Here is a 20442-nt window from a genome sequence, read left to right on the forward strand (position 1 = left end):
CAATTACCATTGAAGGACTGCGTTTCAAAACACCAATTTGTAAGGAAATAACTGTATAATGAAAACAAAAGTGCACAGTTGATCAAAATGTGGAAAATAACCGTATCAAGATGGCTCTGGAGAAGTAATTAGTTCTGCATTTTGCATATTTAATCAAAATCAACAAAATGATCTTGCCCCATGTTGTCACGGGTGAAGGTCAAGCCTAGTTTTCATCATGTTTTTATACAAATGCAATAGTGTCTTCATGGCAAATAGATGGCTCATAATTTCTGGGATTAAAGGCAAACAGTTAAACTACCAGTTTCACACAACCAAAAGAGCACTTCTGATCTTTCAGCATATTAGTGTTATGTTGAGAACTAGATTTTTTTTGGGGAAGCAACAGTGTGTGTGGTGGGGGGGGGGGGGGGGGGGGGGGGAAGGGGGGCGCGCTTTTATTCAGTTTCATAAACAGGAAATATTTTATAGTTTAATTATTTGTTAGTGATTGTAATACATTAGCCCCTATGAGACATACCCAGCTTCTCACAGTGTATTCAGCTACTTTTCCCTGAGCCAAAAAGCAAATTACCAGATTATAGGTGCTTAAATAGTGTACTGGGGATGAATTTTGTGAAACCATCAGCGTGATCGTTTCTAGGTAATGAATCCTCGAAAAAATCCTTCTGCACAGTTACGTCTTTGAAATGTAGCATGTTTTTAATCTAGTGATTTAAAAACAAAACAAAAAAGCCCGCACCATCCTGCTGGTTAGATCCATAGGTCTGTCTCAGGCTTTGAAGCCCTAGAAGTATTGTTGACTTTTTCAAAGAATAATTTTAAAGCAAGTGCAGTTTTCAGCCTAAATTTAGCAACAGTATTTTTTCAACCAATTATAATTTTGAGTCACAGCAACATGGCTTTTGGGGGTTGGTGTGAGTTTACAGACCCTTTAAGGTGTTGGCTTAACAGTCCATTTGCCACACAAGAAGTTCAGTTGGGCAACATTCCCTGCACTGTCCATTGAACACCTAATCGTGGTAACCCCTCTGGAAGTGAGGCAATAGTTCAGGCTCCATGAACAGTCACACTTTTCTATATATTCAGTGGCTAGTAGCTTTTGTGATGGGAATGCTTATCTACTGGGAACTTGACAGAGCAATCTGATAATTTACTCTTCGCACCCTGAACAGGATTTGAAATGCAACTTGCAGGTGACATGCTCCACATTAGTTACAAATAATCAGCAATTCTAATGAGAAAAACTGCCAGAAATAATTGGTATGCATCTTATTTCCAGTGGACATCAATAAAATTGAGTGCATAATTTAGATTTATAATTCTGAAATCCATTAACTGTCCAGACAGATAACACTTGTATTTAAATGAAGTGGGTTATGTTTTTTCTTTAAATGAAGAGGAACACTTCAAGTCGGTCAGATTTTGCTATCCCATTTTCTCCCTCAATCCTATCTATTCTACGTATTCCACACTATTTTGAATGAACACTGAATTTCATACTAGTCTACATCATATGTACTGTCAAATGTCCTTTTAAAATGCAGAGGTGCCAGCATTAAACACTAGACTATTGAAGGCATTTCATTAAAGTGGCGCAGAGTTTTACCAAAGTCTATAAATAACACATCAGAAATACTTACATTACAAAGATTTATAATTATAATATGCATAATTTCTAACTTTCCAGCTGCATATTTTAGCATTTTTTCCATACTCCTTTAATCATTCCTAGGGTGTGCACCAAATAATGCTAAATATTTTATGTACATCTTTTTCTCAAGAATGTCACCTGATTTTCATGAAGTTGGCTCAGAATCAAGGGGCCTAAAAATTCATGTCCAACTGTGCACAATGTCTGTGTGCGCTATTACCATTATTGCCTGGAGAAAGAGGACATTGCCTGGAGAAAGAGGACAATGATTTCAGGCACACTTAGAGTGTAAGAAATTAAACCAAAAGCATTTGTAGGATTTATAAATTTTATTTACACATGGGCCAAGGCTTCTAGGGCCAAGGCTTCTAGGGCCCCATACGGCAGGACCCAAGGATTGGTATGCAACCTTTATCCTCCACAAACAGCCTACCAGCATGCAGGTCACATCCTGAGGGTCTGTGTATAGCTGCAGCCTGCCAGCCACACATCGGTCACACTGTGGTTTTCCCCAGCCTTAGTCACCACTTGCAGGGTGACCCCAACACATTCCAGTCCCAGATTTCCCCCCAAAATGTGCATTCTGCACTGTCTAACCCTCTCCTGGGCAGTCCAGATACATTAGGTCCATTGTCCCTCTCAGGGGACCAATATACAACAGTTTGCTACTCAAAATGGAGTTACCCAGACACAGTTCACAACACTGGATTAGTTTTGATTAAGGAATAAAACAAATAAATTTAACTACAAGAAGATAGTTTTTTCTCCTGACTTTCTCAAGCTGACTTGTTTTTTAAAAGGTAGAGAAAAAACAACACTTGAGACATACACTGTACATGAATAACATTAAAAAGATGATGAAACCTCAGGTTAAGATTTTTTTGTCCAGTTTATTTTACTTAAAGGTCCCAGCTTATAACTTGTCTTGTATTAGGAGCCCAACAACAGAACATGCTTATTATTTTTATTTAACTCTGTTTTCCTCTTAACTATAAGTATTGTTTGCACTATGGCAACCCTAGATATATCAGTTATATTCCACTAAATCTCTCGCCAAACAATTAAAGTATCTTGTCAGCAATAAGTGTAAACTTCAGCAATTTTTATTACAAACATTAGCAGTTGAGTAAATAGCTTTTTATATCCAAGTGCATAGAAGCCAAAACAAGATATGTTCCTTCAGCTTTCAGCCAAATGTCCATATGATGTATAGCTATCCAGCTGCAACATAGGTCAGCTCTCAGAGTGTTTTGAAGCATTAGTGAGCCTCTGCCGCATCTCTTCAGCATGTGCCCTGCTCTTGGCTCGGTTTTCTTGGTACTGGAAAACAAGGAAATAAATTAATAAATAAATAAATTATGTCACTGAATTTAAAATGAAGTGCAAGTTTATCACTTGCAAGAAAACAAATGTTTTTGCTTGACAAATTCTTAGGGCTGTCAAGCTATTAAAAAAATTAATTGAGCGATTAATTGCACAGTTAAACAACAATAGAATACCATTTATTTAAATATTTTTGGATGTTTTCTACATTTTCAAATATATTGATTTCAATTACAACACAGAATACAAAGTGTACAGTGCTCACTTTGTATTTATTCTTGATTACAAGTATTTGCACTGTAAAAAAAATAGTATTTTTCAATTCACCGAATACAAGTACTGTAGTGCAATCTCTATATCATGAAAGTTGAACAAATGTAGAATTATGTACTAAAAACCGCATTCAAAAATAAAACAATGTAAAATTTTAGATCCTGCAAGTCCACTCAGTCCAACTTCTTGTTCAGCCAATCACTCAAACAAGTTGCAGCAGATAATGCTGCCCGCTTCTTGTTTACAATGTCACCTGAAAGTGAGAACAGGCATTCGCATGGCACGGTTACAGCCAGCGTCGCAAGATATTTACATGCCAGATGTGGTAAAGATTCGTATGTCCCTTCATGCTTCAACCACCATTCCAGGAGACATGTGTCCATGCTGATGACGGGTTCTGCTCGATAACAATCCAAAGCAGTGCAGTCCGCCGCATGTTCATTTCATTATCTGAATCAGATGCCACCAGCAGAAGGTTGATTTTCTTTTTCGGTGGTTTGGGATCTGTAGTTTCCACATTTGAGTGTTGCTCTTCTAAAACTTCTGAAAGCATGCTCCACACCTCATCCCTCTCAGATTTTGGAAGGCACTTCAGATTCTTAAACCTTGAGTCGAGTTCTGTAGCTATCTTTAGAAATCTCACATTGGCACCTTCTTTGTGTTTTGTCAAATCTGCAGGGAGTGTTCTTAAAATGAACACCATGTGCTGCTATAAAATCCTATTGCTTTTATCAGTTTACAGTGCAAATATTTGTAATAAAAAATACACTTATTTCAATTACAACACAGAATACAATATAAATGAAAATGTAGAAAAACATCCAAAATATTTAATAAATTTCAATTGGTATTCTATTGTTTAAGAGTGCTGTTAAAACTGTGATTAACTGTGATTATTTTTAATCGCGATTAATTTTTTTTAGTTAATTGTGTGAGTTAACTGTGATTAATCGACAGCCCTACAAATTACGTTTGCATTGACAAAATTATTTTCATTATTTCATGTTTTTATTGACTCATTTACTTTAAAATTAACAAAGGGTCTGTTTCATAAAAAAAGAACATTTTTCTCGGTCTGAAATGAGTACAAAAACTGAACAACAATTCTAGTAAGAGTACAGCATACATGCTTATGGGGAAAACTTATCTACCAAGCCAACTCATGGATGAGAAATACAGCTATCTTTGGATCATGAAGATACTTAAAGAGGTGCACCTGTGTAGAATGTAAGCAACATGCCATGGCACTGCTCTAGAAAATTCCTCCCTAATGCTAAGATGTCCAGGATGGCTCCTCTACTTTCTGCATCTACATGAAGTTGTCCTCTTTGTAACTTAAGTATCTGTGATCCACACATATCTGCATTTCTAAACCAAAAAGATAAGAGAGCTTTATGCTCCTACTGGTATATTTTGTCAGACAGATGATGGTTATAAATTAGGCTTGGAAAGATTAGATTTTTATTGGTAACTGTCGGGAAACATCCATTTCACCACACAAACAGGTTGATGAAAAAAATTATTTTCACTGATAACTGAAATTTAGAGATAGGCAAAGTAACAAAAATACTGTTGGAGCACTTAGTCTGATTTTAAAATATTTACTTTTTATATCTGGACATGTGATGATGACAATTTGTGTTTTGTTATAATGCTTTAACTTTTTGAATCTCAAACTATATTGTCATTAAATAATTACTGTCTGACCCCTACCTCAATTTCCTGCAACTGTGAAAATTTAAGTCGAATAAAAAAAATGCTTAAAAATAAACATTGTTATGATCTTCCAAAATTATTAAAAACAATCTAATTCCACCTAGCCTAGTTATAATGTTCCTTTAGCAGCCCAATGGCTGAGCAACACATTCCCTCACAGCATTTTGGACATTAACAGGAGCCAGCCTGCTAGAACACGCTATATTAACAGAACCTCCCCGCAATGACATCTAAAGCCTTGTTTTCAGCTTAAAGGATCCAATGATCATGACCAGATGCCTGACAATGTCCCATTCCAAAAAATCAAATTGGAATAACCCCATGAAGTTCATGAAGTCTGGAACAAATGCACAAGAGATTTGGTCATCTTCAGTGTCTTGGATGACCACAACAGATAGTCTTGGTAACTAACATCAGAACTGGCAAGAGCTCAGTAAGCTCAGGTAGGAACTTGTAGCCTACACGTAATTCAAATTTCATTTTATTTCAGAACATTCATTCACATTTAAATAAATCCCAGACATGTCTGATGATATGGCACAAGTAAGACCACACCTAGAACACTGTGTACATTTCTGGGTACCCCAGCGCACAAAGATTTGATACATTTCAGGAAAGATCATCATCATCAAAAGATTGGGGGGTTGGGACAGCAGTGGCAAGGCATTAGATATAATTTCTTCACAAATCAAAACAGCATCATTTAGCACAATTACAAAACCACGTAAAAGTGATAGTTCTCTGAATATCTGAAAAGTATGAACACCAAAAAGGGGGAAATTGATTAGGATGACTAAAGGAGCATAGTAGAAAGAAAGTGAAAAAAGGAAACTTTCCCTTATTCAGCCCACACTTTCTTAACAGGTCCTCAAAGGTCTCAATAGAGAAAGACTCAACTGTGCAATAGTCTGCCAAAGAAGCGATGAAAACCCTTTCACTTGAGGGATTTCATACTAGATTAGACAATGTACTGACAAATATACTTTTGGGGACAATCTTCAGCATTAATAGGAGTCTGGACAACTTGACTTAGGTCTTTTCCATCACTGTTTTCTACAATTGGGCCCAAACTATTTTTATTTTCATGTTAAATTTTGAAAAATGCAGTCTCTGTTAAGCAATTGCCTGTATCTGCAAAGCTTTTCTAACTTTCAAAGAGTAACAAATTGTTTACTGCTACAGGAGTTTCCATACAGCTGTAAGTCTAAGTATTGCCAGTTTTGTGTTATACATTTTAAAAGCATATCCACAGGGGGTTCCTGACTACCAATACCTAATTAGAAAGTGCTTAAAGTAAAATGTTTTTTATATTTCTTAAACTCAGCCCTGGTCTACCTAATTGTCTAGTGTAGTGCAACATTGGTCAGGGCTGTGAATAATCCGCACCTTCTCGAGCTGTGTAGTTAAGCTGATCTAAGTCCCTGTGTAGACAGCACTAGGTCAATAGAGGAATTTTTCCAACTGACCTAGCTACTGCTCTTGGGGAGGTGGATGTCCTACGCCGACGGGAGAATCCTTCCTGTTGGCATAGGAAGTGTCTGCATTGATGTGCTACAACACCACAGCTGTGCCGCTGTAGTGTTTTAAATGTAGACAAGCCCTCAGACAACAGTGAAAATCAGTGCAGCTAAAAGCCACTATACAAGTTATTCAAGTCTGCAGTTACTGAATATTTTTGTTTGTGAAAATAAACTATGTGCAAAGCTCTCGTCTAAAGGCCCTATCTAAGGAACTCTGTACACCTCACAGCTCCTGCGTGGCATGAGACATTAGTTCTCCTCTCAATATTAAATCGGATATCTTTAAAAAAAAGACATTGATGACATATTTGCTATAGATTTCATATCAGAGGCAACAGCTACTCTTCACCTAAAGGAAAGCACAAGTGTGATATTTAAACAAATTTCTTTTCCAATATAAACACACACTGGGTGTCAAGGGCCAATAAAAAATATATATAATTTTTTTTGGATGCAGTCCTTAGGAAGAAGGATCCTCCCAGAATTTGCCTCCACAACTAGTACTGCAGCAAAAGGTCTTAACAACAAAAGCATTTTGGTTTGCCCCAATATAAGATTTTGATTAAAGTGAAGTGCATTTATAACAACACAAAACATCACACTGACTTAGATAATATTACATGCAAGTGATATTTGAACAGTTTCAAATCACTTCATACATGATTTCTCCTTGTGTAAGATGTATACTCCACTCACAAACGTCAAGGGACTAACACAGCTTCCTAAATGAACTAAGACTAGTACCAGAAGAGTTACATTTTAAAAAGCCAACAATGTTTGAGTAAATTTGAAAGATTTTGAAAATAGAAAAATGGGCCTACTTTATGACAGAACATTGCTTTTTACACCTGGCTACCACCGAGGAAATCATGGACCCGGACCTCATTTGAAATCAACAAAACTCCAACCCCTCTCCAATACTAAAGAAAACTATGGCAAATACTATTCCCTCACCTCAAGTACATACATCTTTATAGCATATGGTTTATATTGAGCTTCCCATCATTTTATGTTATTTGTATTTTTGCTTGAGAAGAGAAGCTTTGTTCTTAAAGTACATTGTTCCTGTTACTATATGCTTATGATTCATGTTGATAAGACAAGAAAAAAAAATACTATTCTCTGGTATAGTACTTAGATTCTGCTGGTTCTAAAGTACATACTCATTCACAAATGGGCTTTTTTTTTGTTTTTTCCCCCCATGTATATTCACAATAGTCGTTTCAAATAAGATATTTTGAAATTGCTAACTGATTACACCAGCAAGCCTTTGACCCTTTCAGGGTGCTACAGTTACACTATTATATCACTGTAGCCATAATTTAAGGGAGCAGATACTTCACAGCCTTTTTTCTTTCAATGGAACTAAAAATTAGAATTGTACTGGAAGATTGATAAATTATAGACCTCAGTTGACCTGTGTGTAACCTTTACATTGCAATGCCTCTTGACATACCTTTAATCCGGCCAATTCAATTGTATGTGGGTATCAAAGGGATGTTAAATTGGCTGGGAGACATAAGCCCATTCACCGATGTTGATAAAAAAATCAAGGAAAACGTTGTTTGAATGTTTACATCTGTCTATATCCTATATTCAATTAGCCTTAAGATCAAAGACGAATATACACTGCATGGAACTATTGACTATTTCTTGTATTGTCCTCACTTATCTGTCCATGTTTTAATGAATGGCCAGCAATTGCCTAATGTAAATCGGTATAACTGAACTATTTGTGTATGCATGAGAAGTAGGTCGTTAACTTCAAATCAAAGGTTGTTGGTTTAACAATGGAGACTCACAAACTGTCTGCATTACCTATTCTTTGTCAGAGAAAAACCCATGCTGTGGCAGTAACCCTCACTGAGCTACTTTCAACTACAAATACTGGACCATTGGAACAATCCTGCTATCTCTGATTCATTTCTGGATTGCTTGAACTCTGGCAGGGAGAGTTCTAAGCATATGGACAGAGATTCCTGGAATTGATTTTTGGGAAGCCCTAAGGACTTATGAAAAGGATTCTAAACCACTCTATATCTATGCTTTAATCTCTTTAATAACTCAACTGATTAAGAAAAGAAATCTTTGGTTAGTTTGCTAAGGAGTGGCTAACAGCTGTTTCTGGTGAGATCCTAAAGTATCCAGCGACTTGGGGTGAGTGACTGGTCTTTTGGGACTAGAAGAACCTAATGTGTGGTGTTTTTTGGGTTTAATAACCTTACATCATACAGTCCAGGTTGTCTGGATGACGATAAGGGGCTGGAATGCTAAGGAGGCTGTATGTGACTCCGTGGTAAAACTAATATAGTGATCCAGGGGTACACTTTTGTTACTGGCTTGGTAAAATCTAACTGTAGAATATACCACCAGTTTGGGTGTGTCTGTCCTGTTTTCTGACAGCTTGTCCTGAGTTTGGCATTCTTAGCTGCGACCCACTCTAGGCCCATGACAATATCTATTCTTATTTTTCAGTTTTATTTCACTGAGTTTGTATTATAGTTTGAGAAGGTTTTCTAAAGCATGCCATTAGAGTTCAAGCAGATGAAGTGGCATTCTCACAGATTGATAATGTAGGGCAAGCTATTCTGGCTGTTCAGCATTTGGCTTTTCAAAGCCACATTTTCAGAACATGGCCACTAACTTAGCACATACAACTCCGTGTTTGCACAATTCTGCATTCTATCATTTGACACACACAAATTCTGAATATACCAGTTCTCTCATCCAGGCATAACGTTACAAGTGTAAAGATCAGAGTGGATCCTGTTGTGATAACTGGGCCTACAAATTTACCCTAATTGTAAACTCAAGTGTAAAGAGTATATGAAAGTTCATAAATGTTACAATAACTTATAACAACAAATGTTAATAGAAAGTAAGTCAAGTAGCTTTCAATAATGAATGTTATAAACAGATGCAAGGGAACCAGACAAAGACTAAATTAATCTAAACAAAAAAATGACCCCAAATTTGAATCACAAGCCTACCCTGCATCTCCATGAGGTATGCCAAGTTTCAAAGCTAGCTGAGTAACCATGCAGGTTTTGGAGCACTTAGATTCATCCTTTAAACAGAAAAGGCTTCTCAACCCTGACTACCGGAGAGTTGGTGCTCCACTGTGATTATTAACTAAACTTTTTCATTTTTCTTTTATCTGCAGTACAGTATTGTAATGAGCAGAGTCCTGAGCAGGAATGTTATACCTATAGGAATCACTTAAGGCCCAATTCTGCGACTCACTGAATAGTTCCCTGAAGCTAATAACTCATGTTAAGTCGTGCTCGACAGACAGAACTTGGTCGTTACTGTTTCATGTTGTATAATGCACAATAGGTATCCTATGAAAAGCAAATCCCAAGGAAATTGGCTTTATTTTTATTTTTTTTTAAGCAGGAACAATCTGTGAATTGTTAATCAGTTTCTGTTTGGAAGCATTTTATTTTGTTAGAGATGCGTGGGGGGCGGGAAAGGTATTATATATCTACCTACTTTTGGATCTCTAGAAAAGGCTCCTGCCTTTGGTTTAAAAAAAAAGAAAAAAAACAACATTGGAGTGGAAGAGGCACTATTTCTTTTGAACATGTCGTCACAATGACTTCTGTTTTCATGTGCACGAGAGCTGCATTAACATTTCTGCTGAAGAGCGACCAACGTACTGTCAAGCTTAAAAACACTTACAAAGCAAGCAACAGTGCAACTGCCAAACAAGAGTGTTAATGAAAGAGACCTTTCTGGGTGATATACGGAATGGAAAAAAATACTATAATTATTTGTGAACCAAAAAGTACATAATGTACTTCTAGGCTATTTAACAGTGCTGCTAACCCAAAGTAAGGGTAGCAAGATAGCAAACAGATAATTGCTGATTCAATTTTATGGAAGAATGAATAATATTCTAAACTTTACTTACTGGTGATTTTAACCAGTGCTTTATATAATATCAGAGTCTACATTTAACTGAAAAAGTATCCAAGTTAGGCCACTATCCTGCAACTGGATCCACAAAGGTGGACATCTATGCCCTTATGGCACTCTGTTGGCTTCAGCAGCATTCTGCGCGAGTTCAGAGGTCTGTCCACAGGGATCCATTTTCAGGATTGGAGCCTACTACTGATTACAGAAATAAGACTCCTGACAGAGGACTTTGATTCGGTATCCTTGCACAGATGGGTCATAGCCTGGTCTCTCACTTTGCACATACTATTTTCCATGCACAGACCTTTGTCACAACAAATTGTGTACTAGATAAAAAGGACACAACTGCACTGTTGCTATCCACTTTAATATAACCTTTGAAAACTTTAAGTATTTCAGTTACACTTTAAGTTAGTACCTTACCTCCTTCTTTAAGCATTTCCGCATCTCACGGTCAAGGTCATTGCAGTGGCCAAAAAATCTCAAAAAGTTGTGCTAAGTATTTATGGGAGAGAAAACACAATTTGCCATGTTATATAATTCAAAGTTTCTGCTTGAAAAGCATTACAGCTTCTTAGAAATTTATTTGTAGCTTATATTGTGTTCTATTCTTCCTTTCACTTCCTCTCTTGTAGAAAAGTCGTTTTGTAATGGATTTGATTTTTTTTTTTTTTTTTAAGGTGTGCTGAGTTTCAAGAGAATTTACTCTATCTAAAAATCAGAGCTACTTCTTTGGAAGTGTTGTTACTCGGTTAGGGCCCAAACTTTGGTGGTGCTTACCCTTCTATTTACTTTACTGGGAGTTGTTCAACATGTGTTAGGAGGCACTCAACACATTTCAGGATCAGACTCTTAAATAAGATATACAAATTGAAGGCAGACGCATGGCTCATTGGCAACATATTTAAAGCATGTACTTATTAACTTGAAGGCCAATTCTGTAATCTTTACTCACCAAAAAGTATAGCTAATTTCAGTGGAACTGCTCGTGTGTGTAAAAGTCTCTGGAACAGATTCTTCTGACTAGAGTCGGTTGCAACCATTGTGGAGGGGATGTGCTCAATCCCCAGGGTAAGGCACAGTGTACAGTGCTTCTCCTTCATAGCTCTAAGAAGTGTAAATCCAGAACTACAGTTTCAGATTAAACTGCATACCATCCTGGCCACATAAGAGCGTGCTGCTTGTCCAAAATATCTGCAGCTGCTATACAGAGGGAGACTGGTACTACAGAAGTGGCCATAACCCAAAAGAGAAGAGAAGGTAAGCCCCTCCAACCTACCATTCAGATCCGCCCTAATTTCCCATTTCACCACGCCCATGACTTGAGACTGCATTCTCTCTGGTTAGGAGTCAAATCACGGCAATTTCTGAGGCTTCATATATATTTAAATCTTATCTCATTTCAAAGATACTAATGGGGAAACTATGGCCATTGTTCTGATTGGCTGTCTATAGCTATCTTCCCCAAGTAAGTCAAGTGTCTGCCATGAAAGTAAGGCACCTAAAAGACAACACTTTTTGAAGCAATGTCACATCAGCCAAAGAGCATTGTCCAAAAATATGCCCACACCTCCTAAAAGTGTCATTTTCACAGAATGATAATCAAGATGACAGTACCAAGTGGTTTGGCAGTAGAATGCTATATAAGACATCCAAATTACGCAAAAACCTACAAAAATTCAGATTCAAAAATTCTTGCAGCTATAGGCTGGACTGAGTCTGCTTGGTCCACCGTGTGCAGAACACATCAGTAGCAAAATAGAATGTGAAGCAGGAAAGAGTACAGAGAGGGTTTGGTACACAGGGATGGCTCTAAAAAAAAAAAAAAAAAAAAAAAAAAAAAAAAAAAAAAAAAGACTGGTCTTTCCTGTAACTCCCTTTTTACCCCAGCTTCCTTACCCATGCCATTCAATATGGAGGTGCTATAAGGAGCACAGAAACTGAAAAAGTATGGCGAAGTCTATGGTATTTTAATGAAGAGCAATACATCTCTGCTAAAGTTTAGTATGCATATATTAGCCTGTATGTGAGTGGTATATAGAGACCATGTTAAATGTTAGTATAAATCACGTTAGTAATTAGTTTTACAAAAATCAGCTTCTATGAAGAAAAAATTTTGACTGTTGGACTCTAGGCTATTTAAAATAGAAACCAGACACTTGCTTCTCATTTAAATTGTACCAAATACTTTTATTTGCATTCTTGTGATTTATAAGCAAACATATGATTTATACATATGTGGGCTGGGATACCATTAATGTGTGTGTGAAATTTCAGCCAGAGTTACAAATTTCAGAGTTACAGACGCCTGGGAATAGGAGGGGGTAATGAAGGTGCTGACAGACACTTCACTGTAGCAGTGCTATAGTTAATTAGTTTATACCTCTGTACTTAATAGGAGGACATCAGATGACACCACATGCAGCAATTGCATGTGATAAGCCCTCACTCTCCCCAATTTGTACTCTACTACAAGCAAATCATGTTTAAAAAGAACGTTTTCATTTTTAACTAGTACAGACTTTGTTTAATTCGTAACAGAATATACCCTATATTCGCACTTTGATTTTTATGTGAGCTCTCATACCAGGCTTACGCCATTCTTCCCAAGGTGCACTGCTGCAAGCTATTATTCAACATGAATATTCTGCAGAGCATTTAAGATGCTGTAGTTCACTCACACTGTCACCTAAAGTCTCTTCCTTTCATATAAACATTTGGTTCACACGGTTTCCAACTAAGAAATTTAGTTGACAGACAGAATTAATTCAATAAATTTGGAATGATAACATTTCCACAGAGCCTTATTTAGGGGGAGGGAAGGACTTTGGAAATATTCCACATAAGTGTGTTATGTTACAATACCCTCCACCCCATATATCCATGACATAATCCCTTTAGCAAAAGGAGTTCTCTTTCTTGTGAATCACATGAACATACCAATAGCCAACCCTCCCTGAATCCGTCCGCCCTGCAAATTGTTTAAGTAAAATATGAATGGGGAGGAAATGATATCCTGTTTGTGTCTGACTATCACAAGTGAACACCTCCACACACAAATGGTAAGAAAATTCATAGATCATGACTGCAATTGTTACCCTTAACTCGACCCCTTTATGTTTAGAACTGGACACTACAGTTTACCTCACCAGTATAAAATACCACAACAGCAAGCAACTCATCACACAGTATAAAAGAGCCAATATTTAGCACATAAATTAAGCCTTCTCAGGGATGTAAATTTGTTTTAGCATGGTAGTGCACTATTATAGTACCAGATAGTTGTTTACAGTAGGTCAAAAATAGACAATATTTTACAAGTACAAAAATGTTACAAATTTACATTTATATTTAGATACAGTGCATCATCCAAGTGCAAATGTGTGCTTACTGTATATATGTACATACATGGACACTAATTATCTCCCAGAGGCTTTTGTCTTCCTGAATTAGAAGAATTCAAAATTCATTTTTTAAAGTAAATATTACACTCCTCTGGCTAGTCTTTTAGTGTTAGCAACCATTTTTTCCAGTATGGGAAAGAGCTAAATTATTTCTAGTGAAGTAGCACAGAAATATTTCCATGCTGATTGTCAAAGTTTCAGCCCTAATGTTTTACAACTTCTGTACAACCATACCTGCCCATTTAGAAATCCAAGCATCTATTTTGCAGTTAGCACATTTTAAGTGTGAAACAAAAAAAGGCTTTGAAAAAAACAAAAAACAAATACTGTTCAACTATTAACCACTGTAGATTTTTTGACATGGTACAAAACATATTACAAAACTTCAGCACAGATTCATATTTTTGTATGTCTGTACATACTTTTGATTGAAACACATTAATACAGTACCTCCTCACTTAAAGTCATCCTGGTTAACACTGTTTCGTGGCTGATCTATTAGAGAACATGCTCATTTAAAGTTGCGCAATGCTCCCTTATAACGTTGTTTGGCAGCCGCCTGCTTTATCCACTGCTTGCAGAAAGAGCAGCCCGTTAGAGCTAGCTGGTGGGGGCTTGGAACCAGGGTGGACCGGCAGCCCCCCACTCTCCTAAGTTCCCTGTGCGGCAGCTTCCCAGCAGGCTATCAATTGCCGGGCAGTTCAGCTATCAGTTGTCCCACCCCCGCACTGCTGTGAGCTGCTCCTGCCCTCTACCTTGGAGCTGCTCCTGGGAGCCTCCTGTTTGCTGTGCAAGGGGTTGGGGGAAGAGGGGTGCTGATGTCAGGCTGTCCCCACCCCATTCCTGTACCTCATCTCCACAGAGCTGGGAGGGAAGGGGGCGGGAGAAACACGACAGAGCTCAGGAGGGAGGGAGCTTGCTGGCAGCAGCTGCTGTCTCAACTTGCTGATCTACTTAAAAAGGCAGTGTACTTAGAATGGTGTCAGCATACTTAAAGGGGCAATGCGCGTCTCTCACACATTGTGTGTATCTCTGTCTCTCTCTGCCATGCTGTCTCCCCTCCCTCCATTCCTCCTGCCTTGTAGAGTGTGAGGCTACATTAACAACGTGTTAACCCTTGAAGGCTCAGCTGAGTGCTAGTTCATCATTTAGCAGTAAAGCATTCCCTGGGAAATATCCCACCCTCTGACTCCATCACCTCAACCAAGCTTCACGATCATTGCTGTGTACAGTATTAAATGGTTTGCTTAAAACTTATAGTGTGTGTGTGTGTGTGTGTGTTTTGTCTGGTGAAAAAAATTTCCCTGGAACCTAACCCCCCCATTTACATTCATTCTTATGGGGAAATTGGATTTGCTTAACATCGTTTCGCTTAAAGTAGCATTTTTCAGGAACATAACTACAACGTTAAGCGAGGAGTTACTGTATTAAAGGTAATCTCAGAATGTAGCAGTTGCAGTTTATATCTCAGCCTTATTTAATTATAGCATGCAAGTGCATGCTAGGTGCCTCACAACACAGATAAAGATTGCATGATCCCTGCCTGGAGGTGCTTACTAATTTCAGACACAATGCAACAAGGGGAGTTACAAGGCATAGAAAGAAGAACAGAGGTAACATCAATAAGATTATGTGCTTACTCAAAGAAGGCTAGTGTATAGCATGAAGGAATAACAAAGCTATTTTTAAACATATAACTAAGATATGGGACTTATTTTATTTCTTGTAGGCATCATACAAGGACTGAGTCTTCAGGAGGGATTTTGGAGGAAAAATGGTAACAGCCTTATGGACTGGCTTGTGAAGTTCATTCTATTTGTTACTCCTGGGGGAATTCTACGCCAAAAAAATTTAAATTGTGCAAAATTCTACATATTTTGTCAAAACAACACAATATAATCATTCCAGTTTCAATTATTTTGGTAATTTATTTCAAAATACCTGTCAACAAGTATGTCAACAATACAGACAACAGCAAAAAAGATTCCCCCAGGAGTAGAGAGTTAAAGAAACCCCTACAACAACTCAGTTCCAGTTGTGGGTACTGCAGAGGGCAGTGTGGGGTCCCCAGAGCCCAGACACCTGCATTCCCATTCCCCGAGACCCCCTGGCCCAGTCACCCACACCCCCTTCCCCCAGAGCAGAGCCACAGGGCACCCTCCGGCGCAGAAACCAACCCCTTTCCCCTTCCCCACAGAGCCCAGCTGTGGGACAGTCCCCAGACACCAGCCTCCCCTCCCCACAGAGCCCAGCCATGGGGCAGCCCCCAGCCCAGGCACCAGCACTCCCAGAGCCTTTAGGATCTCTCCAGGGGACATGGTGTGGTGCTGCCTTGCCCTTCCTCACCCTTTGCCAGTGCTGGTTGGGTCTCCCAAGCCCTCTCCCATCCCCGGAGAATGAGGACCAAAGAGCATACAGCCCTCAGCCCCGCCATGCTGGGTGCTCCACTCTCTGCAAGCTGCATTCTGCAGAGTCCTGCAGCCCCTAGTGGTGGCCAGAAATTCTGCAGGAAAAACAGGGAATTCTGCAACATTCTGCATTCTACAGTGGCGCAGAATTCTACCAGGAGTAAAAATGTGTGTAGAAGAGCAGCAAGAAAGCATGGAGACAGCTGTGTGAGAGAAGTGGACAAAATGGGCCCCAAAGCTGGCAACACTGGCAGAACACAAAGTGTGACAGCAGTATGTGAAGGCTGCAGTAGCTGAATCTAGTGCCTATCTAGACAAAGGCAGAGTAATCTGGGGGTTAACATTTAGAAAGAAAGGGATAAACCAACAAATATATTAAAGAAAGAAAGAAAGCCATTTTAGCAAAAAATATTATTTCAATGGGAAAAATAAATAAAGCCAGAAAAAGACTAGAGGATGACTATTATCAGTCCTCTGTGGGGGAGCACAATGAAAAAATGACCAGAAAAAGTGAAACCAGTGAAGAAGAAACTGCATGCCACAAGATGTCTGGACATGTTCTCTCCACAACAAACTTCATGCTCTTTCAGATTCATCTCCTTTAGTACATGTTTCCATAGATCTAGTATGAATTATTAATGGAGAGCAAGACATTGATAGGAAATTGTACTCTGTCTGCTTCCGGATATTGCAAATAAAAAGGGGGGGGAAATGAGTAACATGAAGTTAGGATAAGAAAAATGTTTCATATGAATCTTCACAATTTCTCTTTAAGATTGCTTTCCTAAATTATTCTTGTTTCACAAGTGAACCTTTTCAGGTAATAACAAGGAGTCCGGTGGCACCTTAAAGACTAACAGATTTATTTGAGCATAAGCTTTCGTGGATAAAAATCCCACTTCTTCAGATGCATGGAGTGAAAATTACAGATGCAGACAAATATACTGACACATGAAGAGAAGGGAGTTACCTCACAAGTGGAGAACTAGTGTTGACAGGGCCAAGATCTTTATCAAGCATTCTTAAAACTACAATACCCACCTGGGGAAGTGAGGAAACAGATTGACAGAACGAGACGGGTGCCCAGAAATCACCTACTACAGGACAGGCCCCACAAGGAAAATAACAGAACACCACTGGCATCACGTACAGCCCCCAGCTAAAACCTCTCCAGCACATTATCAACAATCTACAACCTATCCTGGAAAACGATTCCCCACTCTCCCAGATCTTGGGAGACAGGCCTGTCCTCGCTTACAGACAGTCCCCCAACCTGAAGCAAATACTCACCAGCAACTACACACCACACCATAGAAACACTAACCCAGGAACCAATCCCTGAGGCAAACCTCGTTGCCTGCTCTGTCCCCATATCTACGCTAGCAACACCATCAGAGAACCCAACCACATCAGCCACACCATCAGAAGCTCATTCACCTGCACGTCTACTAATGTTATATACGCTATCATGTGTCAGCAATGCCCCTCTGCCATGTACATTGGCCAAACCGGACAGTCCCTACGTAAAAGAATAAATGGACACAAATCGGACATCAGGAATGGTAACATACAAAAGCCAGTGGGAGAACACTTCAATCTTCCTGGACGTTCTATAAGAGATTTGAAAGTAGCTATACTTGAACAAAAAAACTTCAGAAACAGACTTCAAAGAGAAACAACAGAACGAAAATTCATTTGCAAATTTAACACCATTAATTTGGGCTTGAATAGGGACTGGGAGTGGCTGGTTCATTACAGAAGCAGCTTTGCCTCTCCTGGAACTGACACCTCCTCATCTATTATTGGGAGTGATCTACATCTACCCTGATCGAATTGGCCCTGTCAACACTGGCTCTCCACTTGTGAGGTAACTCCCTTCTCTTCATGTGTCAGTATATTTATGTCTGCATCTGTAATTTTCACTCCATGCATCTGAAGAAGTGGGGCTTTTACCCACGAAAGCTTATGCTCAGATAAATCTGTTAATCTTTAAGGTGCCACCGGACTCCTTGTTGTTTTTGTGGATACAGTCTAACACGGCTACCCCCTGATATTTTTCAGGTAATGTGCACCTCACTTCAGTTTGAAAGATGTTATTGTACTCCCAAGTATTATTTTATACTATAGGTATGCTATATGCTCTGGAAACTTAGGAGTGAGAGCAAGCTAAAAAAGCAGACTTATTCTTTCCCCTCTTTTCCACTAGCAATCAAATTTATTTGTCAAATAAGACTGATCAAAGAACATATCTCATTAACTTCTAAACGTGTAACATTTCAGCTTCACTGTAATATGAAAAGGAGTTAGTCATAAATGACTAACTGTTTATTCAAAGAAAAGGAAGGGTTCCATTACAGCTGCAAGAAAGAGCTGGATGTAAGTGTGTATGTATTCTACCAAATTAAAGCCAAGTTTGTTATCCATCTGCAGCATAATCAGAAGGAAGTGACATGCTTCTCGCTGCAAATACAAAAAGAGATCAAACGGTTGCACAAATGGTGTGAGAGAGGCAACACCTCAACTCTCAGAAGTGAGACTATGCCTGCTGTATATGTGCGCTTGAGATATTTCTCTTCAGGTGCAGCATCCTGCCAGGGACTTCATTTGGACAAACAGTAATAAATCCTACTCTTAAGATCTATAAGTATGCCATCTGCAAGCCCAGCTGAGAGACAGAACAGCAAGGGAAAGTTACAAAAATAGCAAGAGTGACAGGATGACAGACCTGAAGATAATGTGAAGAAACTCCCCTGAAAGTATATTATTTCACGTGGAGCCAACCCTTTATGGAAAGTTAGAGGAGAGTTTAGAATGTCTCCGACTGGACATGAAATTGATGAGAACAGATGAGGTAACTAGGAAGACATCAGATTTAGTCATCAGGTATAAAGATTTTGAAGTCAACTTATTTTTATAGATTCAGAGAACGATTGAGGTAAATCTGAAATCCTGGCTTCATATTATGGAGTTAAACAGCTTATCGGACCAAGCATGTACCATCAAATTAATGGATATTGCTGAGGAAGACGTGCAATAGAAAAGTAGGATATATTCTTTAGCCATAGATTGGCATGGAATTTGACTGTTACACCAGTTTAAAACTTTGGTCTTGGTCTCTCTTACAATTAATTATCAAACTTCAAGATACATTCAAAAGAAATGCATTGTCATGATAAGATGAGATGGCTCTCAATCAAACCTTTACGTATCTTCTTTCATATACCATGGAGTCTTGTATTCGCTCTAGACACTGATTATATTCATGACAACTTCTTGAATTCTGAGATTATCCTTACGTTTTAAAGTATACTTTGTTGAGATGTTTTGGGATCCACTATCTATATAAAATAAGTGGATTTCAAGTTTAGTGAGACCTATTATATTTAAACTCCTTGAAGCTGAAGCACACCAATGGACATTGTGTAAGTGAAATTAAGTTCCAGCTTGAAAAGAAATTTTACTGCTTTAAATCTAGTTAACATGGAGTCTGCGATGAGAGTAAAACGCCATCTTTTTTATGGGTCAACTTATGGAAATTCAGTTTTTCCAGGATGGGTGTCACTCTCATAATAGTGAAGTGCTTGTAAAACCCTATGTTCTATAGCTGACAGCTGCTAGAGATACAGGCCTTTTTAAAGCTCTCACTTGGCACAACAATAGTTTACCTTTCAAAAGTGTCTAAGGTAACACTGCGCAAATAGCATGCTTGACAGCTTCTATTCAACAAACATGAACTTAGTACAGTAGACATGCTTCAGGTCAGCAATGAAATACATTAAACTGAGTTCTGTGGAGATGTTTAACCACACTGCCCAATTCAAGTTATCACTTTTAAGAGTATTGAATTCAGCTACATAGAAGCTTACACTCATGGCAATTTAGTTAAGTAATGGCCAGAGTTTTCAGTGACTCAGACACTGAGGGTGAAGTCAGTGAAATATGAAATTCCAAAGTAAGATATTTCAATAAATTCTTTTAAAGTTTAGATAAAAACATCATTTCCTTATGACTGAACTGTCTGTGATAGACATTTTCTCTTCATAGCAGAAACTCAAGAGTGTGCAAACACCTCTCTTTTCATAGTTATGCACAAAGCTGAAAGAACCAATTAAGTCCTTCTTCACCCAAGGAGAAATTGTCTTTCAGTCAAACCAAGAACATATTCTGAAAAAAATATAATCCTTTGCATCAATTTATTACCACTACTCTTAATCCTTTAGCACCTT

General features: G+C 38.4%; 1 protein-coding gene across 2 annotated transcripts in view; it reads right to left on the bottom strand.

The window, feature by feature from the left end:
* Positions 1 to 2524: 2524 nt before the first annotated feature.
* CMC2 (C-X9-C motif containing 2) overlaps positions 2525 to 20442 on the bottom strand; it is a 41545-nt gene continuing 23627 nt past the window's right edge. For both annotated transcript variants that reach the window (XM_007059259.4, XM_007059258.3), the window contains 2 exons: positions 10828 to 10899; positions 2525 to 2974 (listed from right to left, as the gene is read on the bottom strand). In XM_007059259.4, the coding sequence (XP_007059321.1) occupies positions 2888 to 2974; positions 10828 to 10899 (159 nt within the window). In that variant the 3' untranslated portion in view covers positions 2525 to 2887. The remainder of the gene's footprint in view (positions 2975 to 10827; positions 10900 to 20442) is intronic.

This window comes from Chelonia mydas, chromosome 12 (genome assembly GCF_015237465.2).
Source record: "Chelonia mydas isolate rCheMyd1 chromosome 12, rCheMyd1.pri.v2, whole genome shotgun sequence".
In the NCBI taxonomy this organism is placed as follows: domain Eukaryota; kingdom Metazoa; phylum Chordata; order Testudines; family Cheloniidae; genus Chelonia; species Chelonia mydas.